A 19,541-nucleotide genomic window follows, 5' to 3' on the forward strand; every position below is an offset into this window, starting at 1 on the left:
CAAAAAAAAGTTGAATATATATAATTTTAACTCTTATGTATCTGAGGTGCAACTGAAAATTCAAATATTTTTCTAGAGGGCAGGGGGATACAACACATTATTGTGACTAGAGTCACGTAAATTAGTTTTCAGCTTTTTGGCTTTTTTTGGTTTTGTTAAGAGCAGCTGGATCTGCAAATACATTTTCTTAATATCTGAATTCTGTACATATAGTTCCAGAAATGCAGTGCAGATTTAAGGTTTTTATTATTATTTTTGAATGGGAAGCTTACAAAAAAAACAAGTAGGAGAGAAGTTTTTATATTTTGGGAAGAGCTCTTAGACAATTTTAACTTGTCTGTATATGAGATTACTCTAGAAGCCTAGATCATTTTCACTCACCTTTCAAGTTAAGCAGAGTGTCATCGTATGCCATCATCACCTGGAGGTAGGGCTACCAAATTTCTCTTGAGTTTCCAAGAGGAAATAACCCAAGCTGCTGGGTGAGCAAGCAATAGGAAAGGAAAATACTTTGTGAAACCAAAAGATTAAAATAAATCAATAAATAAAAGCATTAGCTGTTAAAGCAAGAAAAACTGCTGCTAAATAGAAAACTACACCTTGAATCTCGTGCATGTAATTAAGCCATTCTTTTACAACTCTATTTAACAATTTAAAAAATTGTTTTGCTTCACTGGCCACTGCAAATTTTGTGACATGAGTCAGGGCAAAGGCAATGTGTGTTTTGGAGCTGCAGCCTAAACATGGTTTTCTTGTTTGTCTGTTTGTTTGTTTTTAAAATAACATTAACTTTAGGAATTTTTTTCCTTCTCTCTACATTTCCTACCTGCCCGACTGCCCTGAAGATTTTGCTTGACCAGGCAGATCTTCACTAACTGGAGATATTATGTCAAACTGTATAGGAGTGTCAGGGGCAACAAGTGAATCCAAGGAAAGTGCGAATAAAGCTGCTGATTCAGATCCCAGTGACCCTGTGCTGCTAGTACGAGCTGCAGGAGGACGAGATTGTCTAAAACAAAACAAAAAATCAAAATGAGGATATCTTCGTTTCAGGTTGGTTGATAACAAGTTAAACCATATGGGAGACCACTACAATATTCCAAAACCTGGATGTAAAACAAAACAAAAACTAAACACCTGAAGATCAGGGTATAGTAAACAGAAATGGAGTCTACGTTCCTAGTCAAATTGAAGGAAGTTAGAGTTACTACTTGCATTAATAATTGCATCAGATTGTATTATATTTCATATGTGATTATATATTCATGTTAAAGCAATCTGGGGTCTGCTTCCAGGAGTTGGACACATTAAGAAAAATCTCATTATGCATTCATACAACAAACCAGACATATGATACCACCAACAAAACTGTTGAGTCAGCTGGAAATCTGGATTACTTACAACAATGGATGCTAAACAATGCTAAAAAGGTGAGTTCAGGAAATTTTCCTCTAGCTTATCAAAAGATTTAGTTCTGAAAGTTTTGTTGTTTGGTTTTTTTTTTTCCCCAGAACTTTATCCAGGATTCTCTTTATAGATGTGCTCTTCAAATGACCTGTAGTTCATTAACTTACACAGTTGGCCGCATGCTCTCATGCCTCTGCTGAAAGGAAGGAGATGGAGTAACAGCCTCCAGAGCTGACTGATTTACACGTGCAGCAATTTCCTGCAGTAGAGAGATGGGAAAAAATAACTGAAAACATTTTTCTCAAAACAAGCTTCAAGATTTTAGTTTTATTTATATGCAATTGACAGAAGTTATAAACTCAACCCTTTGTGAGAATCTTACATTCCTCAATTTTCACTAACACAGTTGTAGTATTTTCTTCTAACTTGCAACACATTTCCTGCTGTTCTCTTTCTAAATTTAAATGAAAGCACTTGCTTTATAATACTGCAAATGTTGATAAAAGCCAGCAATAGAGAAAAGTCCCCATGGTAAGTCTGACAAAATAAGCAAATGTAGCCAGGAAGAAAAAGAAAAATCTCATTTGAGAAATGCAGTCCTCAACTGCTAACTAAAAAACATGAAGATTCAAAAGTCTGCACTTGAAATTTGGGAACACTTAGATGTTTCTGAAAAACCAAGACATGAACAACTATCAAGTAAGGACTACGGAACAATGTTATTTCAGCAAATAATGGGACCATTTACTGTTGAAGAATTCCATTTTAATCTTCCATTGAAATCCCTAATTCTGAAGTATCAGTATTTAATGTTGATGGCTTCACTTCATGGGGTAAAGCCAATAGTGAAAGTCCTTGAGGAAAGAGGATTTTTGGAGAGGGAAGGTGCAGGAGACAAAACAATGAAGAAGCAACATTTTGTGTGAGCGTATGACTCAGAAAATGACTATAAAGCCATTGGGAAGTGAGGAGAAGGCACTAACATCGAGGTGTAAATGCACACACCTTCAGTGATGTAAGGGAGCTGCACCCATTTCATGCCAGGACTAAACAGAACCTCAGCTGTATATTCATCAGAACATGTGCTTTAGGTAACTGAGCTCTGCACTAAAACTATTTTGTTTCTCATCTGTATAGTTAACTTAGTCAGTCAGCTAGGTACTCATATTATCTACAAAGATCTATTTAGTTCCTAAACCAAAAACTGGCATAACATCCTTTCCATTCCAACTTGATCTTCCAGATCATTTGGCAAAAGCCTTGTGTTATATAGTGGATTCCTGTATTATTCGACAAGCTGCCTGTTGACTGCTGTATCTACAGTTCTTCTCTCTGGTACATGATCACTGGAAGGTTTCCTTTCCAATAACCTGTTTCAGACCTCAGCAGGGACATCAAGGAGTACAATTTCACTTTCAACACACTTTATATATAAATGCTCTGTTATAAAGCAACAGATTTTGTTGGGCCAATTCCCCTAATTTAGCAAGTAAAAATCACTATGTAAGTTTGTATCAATATGAATTTACAATATAAATATAAATGTAAACCATATAAATGACATTAATTTACTTACCCAAATTCTCTACATGAAATAATCCATTTCTAACTCTTCAAAAGGCAAATAACTTTCATGAAGTGAAAATGTTTTTCCTACAAAATCGCTATGCTTGTAAGATTCATATTCATAAGATTGTCAGTTCCCTCTAGTAGAAATTAAATGTATCCATCTGAATATTTGTCATATTTGTAACAAAGTATCACATACAAAATACAAATACAGGATCTTGAAGATGTCAAAAAGTTATACCAAATCTAAGTCACATATTTTTAAGGCTTCCTATGTAAGTGTTTAGATGAAGGAGACAATGGACTGTATGCTTTCATACCATGAAAAGCTTATAATTAGACATGTAGGAAGTACTCAGCTTAATTCTATGCTATCCAATTAGATCCAGTTGATCTCTCTAATTTTGTGCATATCTACATCTTAACACATTACTGATACTATAAATTTTAGTAAAGTTACCTCAGGGTTTTCACTTAGATATATCTGCTTAGATATGTTGTTTATGGTGCATATCCACTGAAAAAGAGAGAAAAAAAAAGAAAAAAAAATTAATTTTTCATAGCTTTTTAACAAACTTGATTAAATACCTGAGTTGGCTAAACACAAAGATGGCTAAAAGCACTTTTCACACTTTCTTCGTAACTACAGGGAGCCAAACCAGTATTCTGCACACCCAGCTTGTCATTAAATTCACTACAATCTGCATACTGCACCTTACAATATCAGATTTTACTTGAAAAAATTTTTAGTCACACTAAAGATCAAAACTAAAGCAAGCTTAAATCACGACTCTAAGGAACTAAAAAAAACCAAACATGATTCTCTGTAGTCCATTATTCTGTGACTGCAGATGACATTGTTTCCTTAAGACATTATAAAGACTCCATCTGCCTTTTGTGGAATTTGCCCATTTCTTGCATCTGTAAGCTAGAATCTGTTTTCTCCCTGCGCTATGAAAACCATCTGCTCCTGCTCCTTGCTTTTCAACTTTTCTCTGAAGGAGAAAACTAACTGGATTATATGCATACTGCTGGTGCTGCTCCACTGAACCCAAGCTTGTTGTTAGGGTTGTCACCTGAGCTATCTAAGACAGCACAGCAGCTGCAGCCCAGAAAATCACAAATTTGAGCTGCTAAAGCTGACTATAAACTCCCTTCCTCCAGTGAGGCATCTGAGGGCAAATGTTTCAGAGTTAGGCTATTAGACAACCTCAACAGAGCAACTGAACCAGGGCCGACCTGACACAGCCCAGCCAAAAACCTTAGAAACAGCATAAAAGGTCATTTTATATCAACGTAACATTGAAGATTGCAGAGGAATTTGAATGCAGGCTGAAAATACCATATTTTCTATATTTCCTTATCCAGCTGCTTGCCCAAACATATTTTAAATCAACAGTGCTTTTAAAACATTTTCTTTCCCATCCCGCCCCTTACTGAAAAGTCTATGTTGAATTATAATACAAACAGACGTACCTCTTTCATTAACAAATACTTTATATCACTTATTATATCTGTTCTTTTGTTTCTAGACAAATCTGACTGTATTCATAGACTACGTCATGAATCTATCAGTCTGGCCCATCTGTGCAAGCCTTCGGAAAGCTGTAAAAAGCTGTCCAAATAAAACATAAATTCTAATAACTAGAACCTTCTTTGTTAGACCAGTACAAGGCTATAACATTAGGCTATTATTTGCAAAACGTCTAGAGAAACATTTTATTTTCACCTCTAGAGAAAGCTAAAAAAAGTAGGGAAAAGATATCCCTGCTGGTTGGGTGGGGTTTTTTTCCATTTCCTTTCCTCATCAATATTTGCTACAACATACAAGCTTGCTGACCTAGTATTTGAATACTGACATTTCTCAGCTGGTATTCATCCATTGCACAGGCAAGTAAATCTGCATCACCAGACTCAGCAGCCATTTGGAAACAGCAATCACAAGCAGCTTTGAAAGCAGTCCAAAAGCAAATTATTTCACATTTCTTGATTCAACTTGTTCATGAAGTATAAACATGTTTCCCATCATGCATCAGGGGCAGAAAAACAGTTTTTCCTCGTTTCTCAACCGCCTGTATCATTATCTGTGTCCTAACCTAAGACTTCCTTTATTTTCCATTCCTGACAAGCAGGTAGGAAGAAAGAAGGTTAGGAAAGCATGAACAGGAAGAAGGAGAAGCAGCATTTGTCAAGATTCCATTACTGCTAGCTATTTTGCTGTGAGGGTTGGTTCCCCCCCCCCCCCCTTTCCTTCTTCCATAATACTGAAAAGGACTTGATGGCAATCAGAACTGCATTTTTTTCTCTAGGATTTAAACACAGAAATAGTTTGTCAGTCTTCCTGAAACCTGTCATCATGGATAGAATGAGTTAAAAGTTCACTGCTTACCACCTAGAGAACATAAAATGAGCATTCCAACTATTGTTACGAATGTATTCCTTCTGTGCAACAGAAAATCATTGGACTCCATGTGAACCTCCTATAAGCTTACCTCTTCATAATCTTTTTTACTCTCTGCCTGTAAGATTGACGACCTGAAAGAGGAGAATGGAAAAGACAATTTTGTCTATTTAAAATGCCTCACAAATACATTCAGACAGGAAACTCCATTTTCATGTTTGTACACTGCACAACAAATTAAGAAAGGCTGAAGATTCTGTGTACATGCTGAGTGCAGTCAACATTTAACTGGGGGGGGGGGGGAAAGAAAAGGAACAAAATTCTAATTGTGCCCATGTAATACTTAAGCACTCACAAAATGCAACAATACACGATTGTAAACTGATTATGCTAATTTTATTCTGAAATACTACTCAGCTACATTATTGAACTTATAAACAAAAGCCCAGACATTACAAAGTTAAAAAGACATCCCAGATTTTGCTTCTAAATCCCCACAAAATCCATCAAGCTATAATCTGACCAAAGGTAGACCATCTTTCTTTTCTTAATTAGTGAGTCCAGTATTACTTACAAGTAACAGTAATGTAAGAATACTTACTTTTTGCCATCAAAAGATGTTATCTGAAAACAGTACCGTCTGTCTTCACAGTCCACAGCCATTACAGAACAATTGTCTATATCCATGACAAGTCCCCCAGCTACATCGCCTCTTGCCTGGCTCATCAGATTTCCACCTTGAGTGAAGTAAAATTGTCTCTCCCAACTGGAAGATACCAGCCCTGTCTTACTAAAAGACAAAAGGAGGCTCTTAGTAGATTAGGAGTTCAGCTGAGCTGAAAAACACTTGGAACAAACCATCTGGGCACTTAAGAAAACTTTTTTCCCTGTTTAATGTTTCAGGTTAGCTTCACAGCTACATTAGTCTCTTTCCGTCTGTTGGTTTTTTCATGCTAAACCTATTGCTGGGCAAAGAATACATAAAATAATAATAATTGCTTTCTTAAATTATGTGAAACAATTTAGAATAAAAAGGCATAAGTACTTCAGTTTTGATCATCAGCTTTTATGGTATTGCTTTACACAATATGCATATTCAAATTATATGCATTATCCATATGACTGATAAGACCTCTGAACTCTGCACTTATATTGTTAAGACTAAGTTTTGAAGAACTTTGTGTTAAGAATTATTCACGTAAGATACCTCAATTTTCCAAGTATTTTGTACCATTCAACAAGATTTCCAAAATTTTGCTTAGAGCATGTTGGGTTTTTGTTTTGTTTTTTCTTTTTTCCAACAGAAAGAGGAACAATCTGAAACCAAAAATCAGTAACGCTTGCAGGTTAGCCTCCCTTTTTGTTCAGATACTCTCTTCAATATTAATTGCTGCAATTCTGTTCTACTACAGAAATTCATGCCTCATTCAGCAAGTATGTTACTCTATCTGTTGTTGTAAAAGTAATCTACATTTTTTTAAAAATTCCTTGGAGCTTATTATATAAATTACAGAAAAAAAAATCTGTGTTACAACTTATTTTTAGTAACTATAAAAATCAGCTGCTAGACTTGAATAAATAAAGTAACAGCTCCCTCCGGTGGACAAAAGACTACCTCATGAAATTGAGAAGGCCATGCAAAGTGTATTTCAGTTAACAGAATGTTTTGCCTTGCGTATCTCAAGCTTGTCATAGTGTATTAGTAACTTGAATGCCAAAGCTTTAGATACTTATAGAACAATCCTGATAGCTGCAATCTTGTTGTTTTCCAGTTACAATCCAGTGAAATTACACTCTCGTAAACTTGTTCTTTTTGATGTGAAAATTCAGGCAAAATTAGACTAGAATCAGGATAACTATGCTTTGCACCTGAATGTCAGTGTAACAATGAAATCAATACTGATTAAGTGAAGGAGTCCAAAGAAAGAAACAGAATAGCTCCTATGTGACTTACTCAACTAAGTATGTAAAATCAGCATAGCTAACTTCAAAAAAATATTGCATACTTTAGCTTTCCTTTCCCCAAATTAAATATTCTGGAATTTTTAAGTAACAAGTTAGTCTTACTTTCTTGCATTGAGATAGCCAGCTTTCCGTGTTAGATTTCTATGAACAGGAAATTTCGTAGTATCAGGATCAGGCAAATACAGTGGATCACTAGCTACTTCCAAGTCTTCTATAGTTTGTTGCATGTTTTCTACTTCACAGGATCAGGAATACAGTGGATCACTAGCTACTTCCAAGTCTTCTATAGTTTGTTGCATGTTTTCTACTTCACACTCCATTTCCCTGCGAACACTAAGGTAAATAATGTGTTATTAACAAAGATAATTTATTAATAAGTAGAAACAGAAAAAATAATTGTCTTGATAATAGTTCAAAATTCAACAAAACCAACTTACTTCTGTACACTTGTGCCAATATTGGTCAAAAATTCTTCCAATTGCTCAGTAAGATTTTCTGAACCCATTTTAAAAAAACTTATCTTTCAAAAAAGAAGAGGAGGAAAAGGGAGAATTTAGTCATTAATAAAACTACATTAACAATTAACAGATGAAACCATAGGAGGTTAAAGTTTCTCAGGGAAATCTGTTTTCATCCCTCATTCCCACCAAAGCCTCTCAATAAAAGGAGCAGAACGCATGTTTTTGTCTGCAAGTGAAGGTTGATGCTGCCATTGCAGTGGGATTTCATTGTGTCAAGAGGGAGTGCACAGAGTCACCTGGAGGAAATACAGAAATAAGCAGAAACTGCCCTGGAAAAGAGACAAGGTTTGATCTTTTAGTGATCCCAAGGTCTCTCTATACTTTTTCAAGCCCACCAGTCTGCTAACTGTTGTGTTACGAGTGGGGTTATTTGGGGAGCATAGGAGAGGTGAAACCTGTGAGGACTTGTCCGGGGCCACCCTCTAACTGTGGACCCTGCCAAGGAGAACTGACTATATATATATCTTAAAAACAGTGTACTCCATATTGGTCCAGAAAAACTGCCACATCTAAATTGAGTTTAGCCATATGAAATCTCAGAACAGAAAGCCATGGGGAGTGGCCCTGCCCTTCCCATTCTTAGATTCAGCAAAAAACTGCACCGGAACAACAGGTTGCACTATCTACTTTGTTACAGAAAACATTTAGAGCTTAGTTCTTAAACACAAGCTGCAAAGTTTCAAAAAGAAGCAAGAGTTCTTCTTGGACTTGGAAAGCTTTCAGACAGTATGTAGAAGTTAATTTCTACTCAGGGCACTGTGGCAGTGCCAGATGCTGGAAAGTTTGGCTTTTTTTCTTTTTTAAAAAAACCCATACTGACGACACACTTCTGAAAATACAAATTAAGTCTCTCCAAAGAACTTCTTCATAGTTGCATTTCTATTGCACCCATCCTCAAATAAACCAATCATGAACTCTTATATTAAATGAAAACAAGCCAGAATGATTTTTAGCATTCCAGTTCTTCCATGCCCTTGACTGACTGAAAACAGTAGTGATGTGACTTTGATGATTATCTCATCTCAAAAAAGCTGCCACAGGAAAGAGTTTAACTGTTTCCACATTACTTTCTAAGAAGGTACACTTCCATGTGGACTTGCATGCATGGAAGTTTTAATCAGCTATTCCCATTAGTGATCCAGTGGAAAAAAGTACCCTGCAATGAAAATTTAGGCAGTGCATTGAATTTAGCCATCTGAGTTTTGGGGTAGAATTAGACCTTTATACTTGTCACCCAGACTTTCCCAAAAGATTCTCCGATGGGAGTGAGGGCATGTCATGATGAGATTCGTATACTGAGTGGGAAATGACTAGTGCTAGCTAATGACAGTGTTCATGGCAGCAGCTATGACAGCTACAGGGATGAGAACGGGGTATGTCTTTTTCTCCATTTGCTTCCTTGGATTGCAAAAGAGGTCTTGCAGTGAATTTCAGTACATCAACCTTCATGAAGTACTTTTACATCTTCTTTCAGACCTACAGCTTTCAGAAACTGAAATTACCTGAGCTTGCATGTATCCTAGCAAGGGTTCTAGCATAGCAATTTTCTTTTTGTACTGAAGAGTATTTAATGCACAGAAATAATGCATCATAGTCTGATGCTGTTTTTTCCTGGAAGTATATACATCTTCTGTAACTTCAGCCTTGATCTAAAGAGACACAGACAGGGGGAGGGGGAAAAAGGAATGTTTGAGACTTGGCATTCATCACCTGCCTTCTGGACAGCTTTATAGCCAGCATGGAAAAAACAACACAGTAAACCCTCTACCATCAGCAATTGCCTATTTTACCCTACAATTCTGCTTCTCTAACTTATACATGAGAGATACATGAAAAACAAATACAGCATTCTTCTCTCCCTGGAATGTGCAGTTATTTCTTTACAAAAATAAATTGAATATAGTATCACAACCTTAATCTTAGAGCATTTTCAATGTTACAAGACAGGCATGTATTGGGGAAACCTGCTTTTCTGTTCTGAAGCAACCTGTCTAGACTGCTAAAACATAAACTATCAACCTTCAGGTGGAATCTACCATACATTGTCTTCCATCATAAATATAAATATTAGATGAAAATTATTTCTTATCTCCTAAAAATCTTTATATTAAAAGTATTTTGTTTTACGGACCTTTTCATTTTCCCTTCTTTTTGACAACCGACTGTATCTGGTAATGGCAGCATCATGGTCTAAGCAATCAAGAGAGAATTTATCATCATTTTGATAAATTAATGACTTATGAAACAGAGCAGAAAACCTTTTATATCACTGTGTGTTGCACAGCCAGCTGAATGCAAAGTTGTGTCATATTAAAACCTTTAAGAATTGTTCTTGCCTGTTTATAATTACTTCACTGACATAAATACTTGGGCTGAAGAAAAACTCTAACCAGATGCAAACGTGGCCAAATTGTTACAGATTTCCCTAAACATCTAATATTCTTCAAAGACAGAAACCTTCTGTAAGTAGAGACAACTTCCCGTTATGAAAACCTGTATCTAATCTTTCTTGCTAATGAAGCAATTTACATTAAGAGAAGCAGAATCCTTACTTAATCCTTACTTTAAAATATGTTCTCCACAAGGATATAGTAGAGCTAGCTAAAAAAGTAACTTCTGACAATAAGGAAGAGAACTATCAAACTAATTTTAGGGAGGTAAAATTTGTTTATTAATCCAGTCCTGACTTTAAGAAGTGAGCTAGCACCTTACTCATTTTAGTAATTTTGGTAGCATAATCCTAAATTATTTAATAATTATACATACATTTAAAGTATTGTAAAAAAGGCTAATACTGTCAATTTGCCTTAACGCTTCAGTACACAAAGCAGGGATTTACAAGTGAACCAAGGAAAGCTGGGTGCCTAAGTATCTGAAAAAATATTACACCATAATTAGTCACTTTAAGCCGTGCAAATATCTTCACTAGTTTTCTCAGTAAATAATCTACAATAATACTGTCATCTTGTATTATCTATAACATTAAGTATTTTACACTTACCATTGCTTGCAATTTGGAAAACTTCTTTTAGAGTTAATATCTCTACAAAACAACATATCACAATTTAGAGTAAGTTGTTATTAATGTAACAGTTATATATTACAGTTTCTCATGCAATGTTTCACTACTGAACAGTTGTAGTTCACACCTTGTACCATACTGAATTACCAGCACAGGCACTACGTGGCCAGGAAAGTCTGCTCCTACTTAGGGCCTGAGTATCATTTATGTGGCTGTCCAGCTTACCAAAAAAGATACTGTACTGTAATAAGTTAAGGAGGAACTTCTTTTCAAAAGACTTTGAAAGAGATCATCAATACAAATGCGTCATCTATAGTTCTGGTCAGAGTTCTGGTCTGAGTTGGGGAAGTGGAAGCACAGGAGACGAGGAAGTAACACTGGACCAAAGGAAAGCCCCAAACACATTGTGATTCCTCCTACCTAAAATTAGTCATGGTCTAGATGGTTATTTAGTCTCACTGTGTCAAGAAACAAAAACCAGTACAATACTTAGCACTTGTTCTGATCTTGACTGTGGTTTTGTGTCATATTAAAACATAAACAAGAGCTATGTTCAACTTCATGGTAAAGCAAAGACAAAAAAACCATGGAAAAGCTTTACAGAAAGTGCCTATGAAGTCCACAAAGAAGTACGGTATCATTAAATACTACATTAGCTGGTGGTTAAAAACTTCCAGTGGGAAAATTTAATTTGCGATTGTTGCCTCAGGGGTGCTTCTTCAGTAAATATTAACAGGAGATTTTTCCGGGTTCTGGGGAGTAATATTAGCCTTGAGATACTCATGTTCCCTTGCTCAAAAAGTATAATCTATTTAATCCATAATTTTGCAACAAACTATTGCCAAAGAAGTATTTTCCAAGATTCATAAAGAGCTAGAAGACTTATGAAAGAGTTGTAATTTTTATTTCAATTTAGACTTAAAACATTCATATGTTAGGTATACCCACTCTAGGATGTTCATATTAGGGATTTAAGTTATTTTGGCTTTAACTCTTGTAATTTATATTTGAAGCCCATTTGCCACACCAATCTATTCACTTTAGCATCTTGAGTAAAATCTATCATAATCAGATACATTATATATTATTTTAGACCAGGCAGAATAAGATACAACTGTTATAAAAATAAGAAGTTGGAAGCATCTTATGCCTGCACGTAAGAAGCCACCTATACTACCAGCAGGGCTGAAGAACCACCTTACTAAATCTTAATAATATAGTAAGTACTACAACTTCGGCACTTTGCCTTTTGAGTTTACTCCAGCCATTATATTGATGTCATGGTATTATAATATATACAAATATTCTCTGAACATGCAAATTATCTGAAAAGTATTCTTTCCTAATGTTTACAGTAACTGCAAAATTTTAATCTTGAATAGAAGATAAGTGCTTCCATACTATAAGTAATATTTTTGTTGAAACAGTAATAGTATTAAGTTCTTCAACTGTAATACTCTTGTGAATAGAAATAACTTACATTTTTTTAAAAATTGGGAGGTACATACTTTTGAGAGCTGAAAAATAAGTGGCATATTCTATTTAGTGAAACAAGAGCTATGGAGATTAAATGCTACGTTTTTGTTATTGCTGCTGTTGATAAAAACAGTATTTGTTCGAGCACTCTACCTTTTAGATCCCTTTCTTTAAACTGGCTAATAGGAAACATCATTGCATCCGCAAGTTGAGTTGAAAGTACTGCATGGCAAGAGCTGAGCTGTAAAAGACAAGAGAAAGAAGGAAATTTTAGGAAAACAGTGCTGAGATTAAAATAAAATAAAATAAAATAAAGATAGGTTTCCATCAATTTCACTCAAAGATGACACGTACAACTCAAACATAATTTTGCACATTCATTTTTTTGCAGCTATTCTTTTCTAGGTTCCTGATCTCATCACCAGCTTTTTATAGAAAACCTTTAGAGTTTAGTATTTGTCCCTACTTTTCCAACTTTATTCCAAGTTACTGGATCATGTCAGAAGATGGCCTCATACATTCTGATGACTAGTCAATTTATTTCTCCAGTTTCCCTCCAGCTACCTCACAGCCCATCTTTCACAGGTTACAGAGGTAGAACAGATGTGTTCTTCCTCCCAAAATGCTGTTTAAGTAGTGTTAAAAGTGAGGAGAGGGATCACAGAAAAAATCCTGATGCAGATCTTAATGGTGCTAAGTTGTCTTTCAGAAGAGTCAGTCTCTGTCCCTAATCAGGCAATACAAATATCCTCAGGAAAAACAGTTTCTAACTGCCATTCTGTAATATTTTTTGGCTTTATCTACAGGAAGTTAAACTACATTATTTCTCAACAATGTATCCTCATTTTGCTGAATTGATTCTTTATCTTCAAGTTACATAACTTTAAATATATACTACCATTAAGTGTTACCATATTGACAAATGAAAGCCATTTCTGTACCTCCTATCTTAAAAAAGGCTGGAATAATTAAGCAAGTTAAAGTCTACACATGACAACATTAGCAAAGTAAGTGAAATACAAGTACTTGCCTCATCTATCACTTTTGCAAATTGCTGTAAAGTGGAAGTCATAACTTCATCATCTCCCCCTAGTGGAAAACGCTAAAAGGCAAAGAAGGCATGTTGTTTGCAGTGTCTTCTGCCATTCACAAAACTATATTAATCATGTCTATGAATGTATTGGGTATTCCATTATTTTAAAATGTTATACAGTTAAGATACACTGAAGCACTTCTTTATTGCCCTGTGAAGAAGGAATTTTTTTGGGGAGGGAGAGTAATAAACAATTCTCATTAAAAACAAACAAACAAACAAACTAAAATAGATCAATTAATGTATAAAATCTATTAATTAGATTAATTAATAGATTTTATTTAAAAAAATCAGGAAAGATGCAGACTTGACATCTATGAAGATTTTTAACCAGCTTTGCAAATTATTTTAAAATTATCAAAAATTAAGCAATATTTGGTGTTCATCTTAAACTTCTAGCTCTTAAGTTACGTGATTATGTGAAATTTTTAAACCATCCAAAAGAGTTTACTTCTATAATGCCTTGATGGAGGCAAAAGTATGGCCAAAATGGTTACAACTGAAAAAAGAAATAATCCAGTTAAAACTTTAGTTATGTATTTTTAAGCTAATCTCCTGACTGGGAAAAAAGCAGCCCAAAGGAGACAGATCAGAAAAATAAATTAAAAGGTCCAATGCTAATTTAATTCTTCTTTTTATTCACAGCAGTCATACATAAAACACTTGGAAATATTAAAAAACCCAACTTCTTTATTAAAAATTTTAAGCACCTCCTTCCAGCTTGTTAGGTTCCCCCCTCCTTCCTCTCAAAGAATGTAACAAACTGTAACTGAAATAAGGATATTTGGTGTATATTTTGGTATCTGTAACTGCTAAAGAATAAGAGTATCATGCCCTAATTGGTTCTTCTAATCTGAAGCTAGTTCTTTTCATTTTGATTTTGCAAAAACTATGTTTTTGCTAGAAAACGGTAGAAACAGTGCAATTCATTAAACAGCTGTGTCATTAAAGTCAATTTGGTATTGTATCAACAATGTTAAAACAATTCAAATGACAGTACTGCAGCTACTTCTAAAAAAAAAAAAAAGCAGAAATAATTTAATTCCTGCTACAATTCAGACTGTGCACAGACACCTTAAGTAGCATTTCCAGTCTGTCATTAGGAATATAAGACTTTTTTTTTTTTTTAAAAAGACACTCTAAATCTCTCTGTTTCTCAATCGCTTCCTAATGGGACTACTGTAGGTATAAATACTCACTATTCTTTTGGATCAGCATCATTGTGGTTTTGACCCTATCTGCATTACACCTATTCGTTAGTAACAATTAGCAAAGGAAAAATAAAGTGTCATCCACCCCTCTAGAAAGACTCACCAAACCAAAATAATTCATAAATGGTACTTTTTCCAGTTCACCTTGTTAGGTGCAGAATGAGGATAGGGAGCGCCAGCCTCCTTAAAAGGAGTGACTTTTTGTTTTTAACATGCATCTCAGAAAAGGCGTCCCAGCAGCATAGCTACAAATAGGAAACCCTTCACAGTACAGGCTACCAGTGGAGAAGTTATGGATTCCACAACCCGCGCTTTCAGAGGTGGAATTATTCTCACAATAAGGGTAAATTATGGTTGTTAAATGGAGACTGCTATGCAATCTCTTCTCTTTGTGACCGGTAAAATTAAAGCACTTAACAGTAAACAGGTTTATAAAACAAAAACAAAAGCCCACCACCACCCTAAGCAACCCCCAAAACACTGATCCAAAAGTAAAATATTCCAGGACTTACTAATATTCATCATGGTAAGAGGAACTTCATTCTCTTTTAGTTGGAAGAACTAATATGAAGACAGTAGATTCTTTTGGCAAAGATTCGAGCCACCAACTACAGCAATTCATTTTATCTGGACCAAACCTAAATACATTCTACGTTGTGCTCGGGAAGATAAAAGACTACAAAAATACGTAGTCCTGACCACACAAAGACAACACTGATTTACACAGTACCTGTTTCTCATATTCCTTCAGAAGCTTTGAAGTCAGATGAGTTGCTGCACTTAATTCATTCTGATTTAAAACAAAACAAAACCAAAAAAAAGCTTGTTACTTTTTGATTTAAATTAATACAAAAAATTCACATATTTGAAGAGGAAACTATTACAGACATGGAACTTCTTAAAATCTCATTACAGATTTTCAGAAAACCTAAGCATCCTGCCTTTCCATTTCTCTAACATTACTGGGAGTTACAGGTAGTAAGTGTTTACAAATACCAAGTTCATGGCCTGTACTATGTGCACCGATTTCTGTATTTTTCATGTTATGCAGTGAATATTTGCGTTTAATTATTTCAAATTAGTTGCCCTGAGTATTAGGAATTTGTTATCTGTGAAGGAACAAAAAGATTACAATGAACCTCAGTACTACCTGGTTACAAACTGCTTTGTACTTGTACACAGACAGGACACAATTAGCAGGTTCATGGTATGGAACAACTTCATCTTTCATGATGCAGTTCAAGGAGAAAGTACAGAAATTAAAAGCTAAATGGAAAGGCAGTAAAATAAAACTACATAGCAGGAAACCTACAAATAAACACACTAGTCATTAAAGTAAAAACAACAGTAAAATAAAAATATGAAAAGCAAGAGTAACAAATCCCTAAAAAAGTCAAACAGTTCAAGTATATACAAATTAAAAATACAACCATAAACTCAATTGTTCAGAAAAACACACAAAATAGATTCTGCCTTCGGCATAGAAGTGCAGTTACTTATAGATGAGTAGTAAAACATGAATATATCATGGGTAAAAAATAATCTCCCACTTGGTACATACTATTATACACACTAAGATCATAATGGGAAACATTTTAGAAACACATGGGAAATACAATAAAACTACTAGAAGACCAGAAAATAATTTCAGTTGTCATAAGAAATTCTGTTGCAAAAGAAATCATAAGAATTTAGTCTTTACCACTCCCTAACATACAGAAAAACAATCATTTAATTCTTATTTTATTTCACTTCCACATTTAAAAAATGTGGAAGTTTAAAAAAAACATTGCTTATAATAATTTCAAAAAAGCAACAGACATGAAATGTGGTTCAGAAGCTTTATAATGCATTCAAGAATTTCATTAACACTACCTGTGCATCATATATTCTGTGCATGGCTTGAAATAACTGATTGATGTAATTGGAAATTGCAGCAGCATCTTCTTCAAATACTCCCAGCAAAGACCGGGTCTGTAAAAATTAAACAGCCAAAACACTAACATGTCAAGTTAGCAAAGCAGTATTTAAATGTAACAGAATTTCAAAGTTAAATAGCATTGTTTCAGGTTTAGTTACTGAAAAGTTTATAAACCCTCCAACACTGTTTACAGGAATGATACATGTTGCATGCCAGAGAATCTTAAAGATATCCACGCTCAGCCTCTCTCCAGGTTAATACAAGTACATTTTCAGAAAGGAAAGGACCAAGGGAGATGGATAAGCGTATAAAAGAGTTGGAACTGTGGGCAACTACTGGACTCACTATGGTACATCCCTAAGGAAAAGTGTAAAGGTGACTGGTATTGAATAGCATGCCAGGTATACACATTTCTTCTGCAGTGAGATCAAAACAAAGGCTGTGACATTCTGATACTACCCATCCTGCATGAAGACGGTTGCTGGCTGTGCTTGGACCTATAATTCACCTGTGCAGTAACAGTCAATTCTGTGATCAAAAGGCTGAGGAACTAAAAGCCAAACCAAAACAAAACAGTACAACCTACATCTTGTTGTTCTTAAGATACCTTTCTCCCCTGCACCACTCCACGGTGAAAGGGAGTGAAAAGATCTGTCCTTTTGTCCTTACCCCAGCTTGTCAGTCAGTCTGCTCCTGAGCTGGTGTCACCCACAAGCTTGATGACTATGCATCCTATTGTACTGCCCGCATCACTGATGAAGGTGCTTAACAGTATCCACCTCAAAATCAACCTCTTTATCACTGTCCACCTATTAGATTTCAAAACACTGATCACTACTCTTTGAGCCCAACTATCCAGCCAGTTTTTCCACCCAGGTCGCAGTCCATACCTCTCCATTTTGGCCAGAAGGATATTACCAGAGACCGTGTCAGAATCCTTGCTTAAGTCAAGGTAAATGACATCCACTGCTTTTCCCTGTGATGAAACGACTGACTCTGGATGAGAAGGCAATCAGGTTGCTCAGGCATAATTTGCCCTTAAGCTTAAATGAGATGCTGACTCAGTGTTCTTCCATCCTTTTTGCACTTGGAAGCAATGTTACTCCTCACTATGAGGATATCAAATAGCTTCCTTCCACCGAGACAAAAACCCAAAAGGGGGAAGAGCAGAGAATGTACCTATAACTCTGCACAGGCTACGGTTGCTTTTCCTGATCTAAAATATTGGTTGGGATGCTTGGATGTAGAAACAGGAGTATCGCTTGCAAGACCCACAAAATAAACCCTTTTAATAATGTTTTAGCAAGAGGACTGTGGTTTGGGTTTAAGTTTACACTAAAATTAACGTCCAGACAGAATATTGAAAGAATAAGTACATAACTGTTTTTTCCCCAAAAATTATGGTTGTTAAACCTTTGAAATTGGAAATTCTCTTTCTTAGTCTTCCCTAGGCTAAATAACTGTAATTTCCTCAAAGAGGAAAGGAGGGAACTTATGATACCTGGGAAAAGAATGAAAGACTGACACAACAAGTCTGGACATCAGGAAAACCTCTCTGATGAGATTAGCGAAAAGCACTGGATCGCACTGCATATGAATTATGGGGGGTTTATTATTAGAAGTTCTTGCTATGTTGAAGACTTGTCTTGAAATGACTTAGACTTTAGTCCATCTCCCCTTGAAGCACGGAGGCCTTTTTCAGCTACTTTTCTGCTTTTAATGATAATCAAGGAGTACATATTAAACCTGTATAAAGTATATTATTTGACCATTCTTTTGACATGAAATTCTTTTATTTGACTTGAATTAGATGCCTTGTTGTCTCACAAATGTGATCATACCATATAATGCCTACAAGATACTTGAATAAAAACAAATATAATCAAACAGCATCATCAACACAATAAATCACTTTAATGGTGGTTCTAGTTTATAAAACAAGTGGAAAAGCGGGGTGGAGGAGGAAAGAGCTGGAGGAGAACTCAAATGTTTGCCAGGTGTGGCAACATGTTGTGTCATCCTAATAGCTGTGACTCTCCCATTAAAGGAAACACACATGAAAGAATGCAAAAGAAAAAATTACGTAGTACCATAACCACTGAATTATATACTCATGACCTTTAAACCTGAACATTACTAAACCTGAACATAAATAAACCTGAACTTGTAATTTTAAAGGAATATCATGTAAGGTTTCTGGATTATGCTTACTCTTTAAAAAAGAACACTGTAGAATAAAAGCATTTCTATGTTTTATAGTAAAAATATCAGTTATTGATGCCCAGACTTCAAACTGACATTGTATGATATTGATGGAAAGAAAATAATCTGAAACTGTAAACAAGTTATGGCAGACTATTGCTTAGCAAAAAATTAGTGGAATTGTTTACTCATGTTTCTAGTAAAACTTTGCATCATTTTGCATGTTCTTTAAGATGCTTTCATCCCATATATATGAGCAGATACATTAGAAACTACCAGTGATAAGCTGCACAAAGAAACCACCTAGTTAGAAGTCAGTGAATTGTTAAGTATTCTATGTCATCATATAGAATCATAGAATCATTTAGGTTGGAAAAGACCCTTAAGATCATTAAGTCCAACCATTAATGTAGCACTGCCAAGTCCACCACTAAACCATGTCCCTAAGCACCACATCTACACGTCTTTTAAATACCTCCAGGGATGGGGACTCAACCACTTCCCTGGGCAGCCTGTTCCAATGCTTGATAACCCTTTCGGTGAATATATTTTTCCTAATATCCAATCTAAACCTCCCCTGGCACAACGTGAGGCTGTTTCCTCTTGTCCTATCGCTTGTTACTTGGGAGAAGAGACCAACACCCACCTCGCTACAACCTCCTTTCCAGGCTAAACAACCCCAGTTCCCTCAGCCGCTCCTCAGAAGACTTGTTCTCCAGACCCCTCACCAGCCTCGTTGCCCTTCTCTGGACA

At 35.5% G+C, this 19,541-nt stretch overlaps 1 protein-coding gene across 1 annotated transcript in view; it reads right to left on the reverse strand.

Moving 5' to 3' along the window:
• The window catches only part of APPL1 (adaptor protein, phosphotyrosine interacting with PH domain and leucine zipper 1), a 29,871-nt gene that overhangs the window by 6,164 nt on the left and 4,166 nt on the right, over nt 1-19,541 (reverse strand). Inside the window, exons 2-16 of the mRNA XM_009284473.2 lie at nt 16,541-16,639; nt 15,396-15,455; nt 13,392-13,463; nt 12,515-12,602; nt 10,865-10,906; nt 9,995-10,053; nt 9,366-9,512; nt 7,780-7,862; nt 7,642-7,675; nt 7,445-7,569; nt 5,979-6,167; nt 5,469-5,511; nt 3,437-3,493; nt 1,575-1,666; nt 827-1,009 (exon numbers count right to left, since the gene is read on the reverse strand). Of these exons, the coding sequence (XP_009282748.1) occupies nt 827-1,009; nt 1,575-1,666; nt 3,437-3,493; nt 5,469-5,511; nt 5,979-6,167; nt 7,445-7,569; nt 7,642-7,675; nt 7,780-7,862; nt 9,366-9,512; nt 9,995-10,053; nt 10,865-10,906; nt 12,515-12,602; nt 13,392-13,463; nt 15,396-15,455; nt 16,541-16,639 (1,373 nt within the window). The remainder of the gene's footprint in view (nt 1-826; nt 1,010-1,574; nt 1,667-3,436; nt 3,494-5,468; nt 5,512-5,978; nt 6,168-7,444; nt 7,570-7,641; nt 7,676-7,779; nt 7,863-9,365; nt 9,513-9,994; nt 10,054-10,864; nt 10,907-12,514; nt 12,603-13,391; nt 13,464-15,395; nt 15,456-16,540; nt 16,640-19,541) is intronic.

Source organism: Aptenodytes forsteri, unplaced genomic scaffold (assembly GCF_000699145.1).
Source record: "Aptenodytes forsteri isolate BGI_AS27 unplaced genomic scaffold, ASM69914v1 Scaffold53, whole genome shotgun sequence".
NCBI classification, from domain to species: Eukaryota; Metazoa; Chordata; class Aves; order Sphenisciformes; family Spheniscidae; genus Aptenodytes; species Aptenodytes forsteri.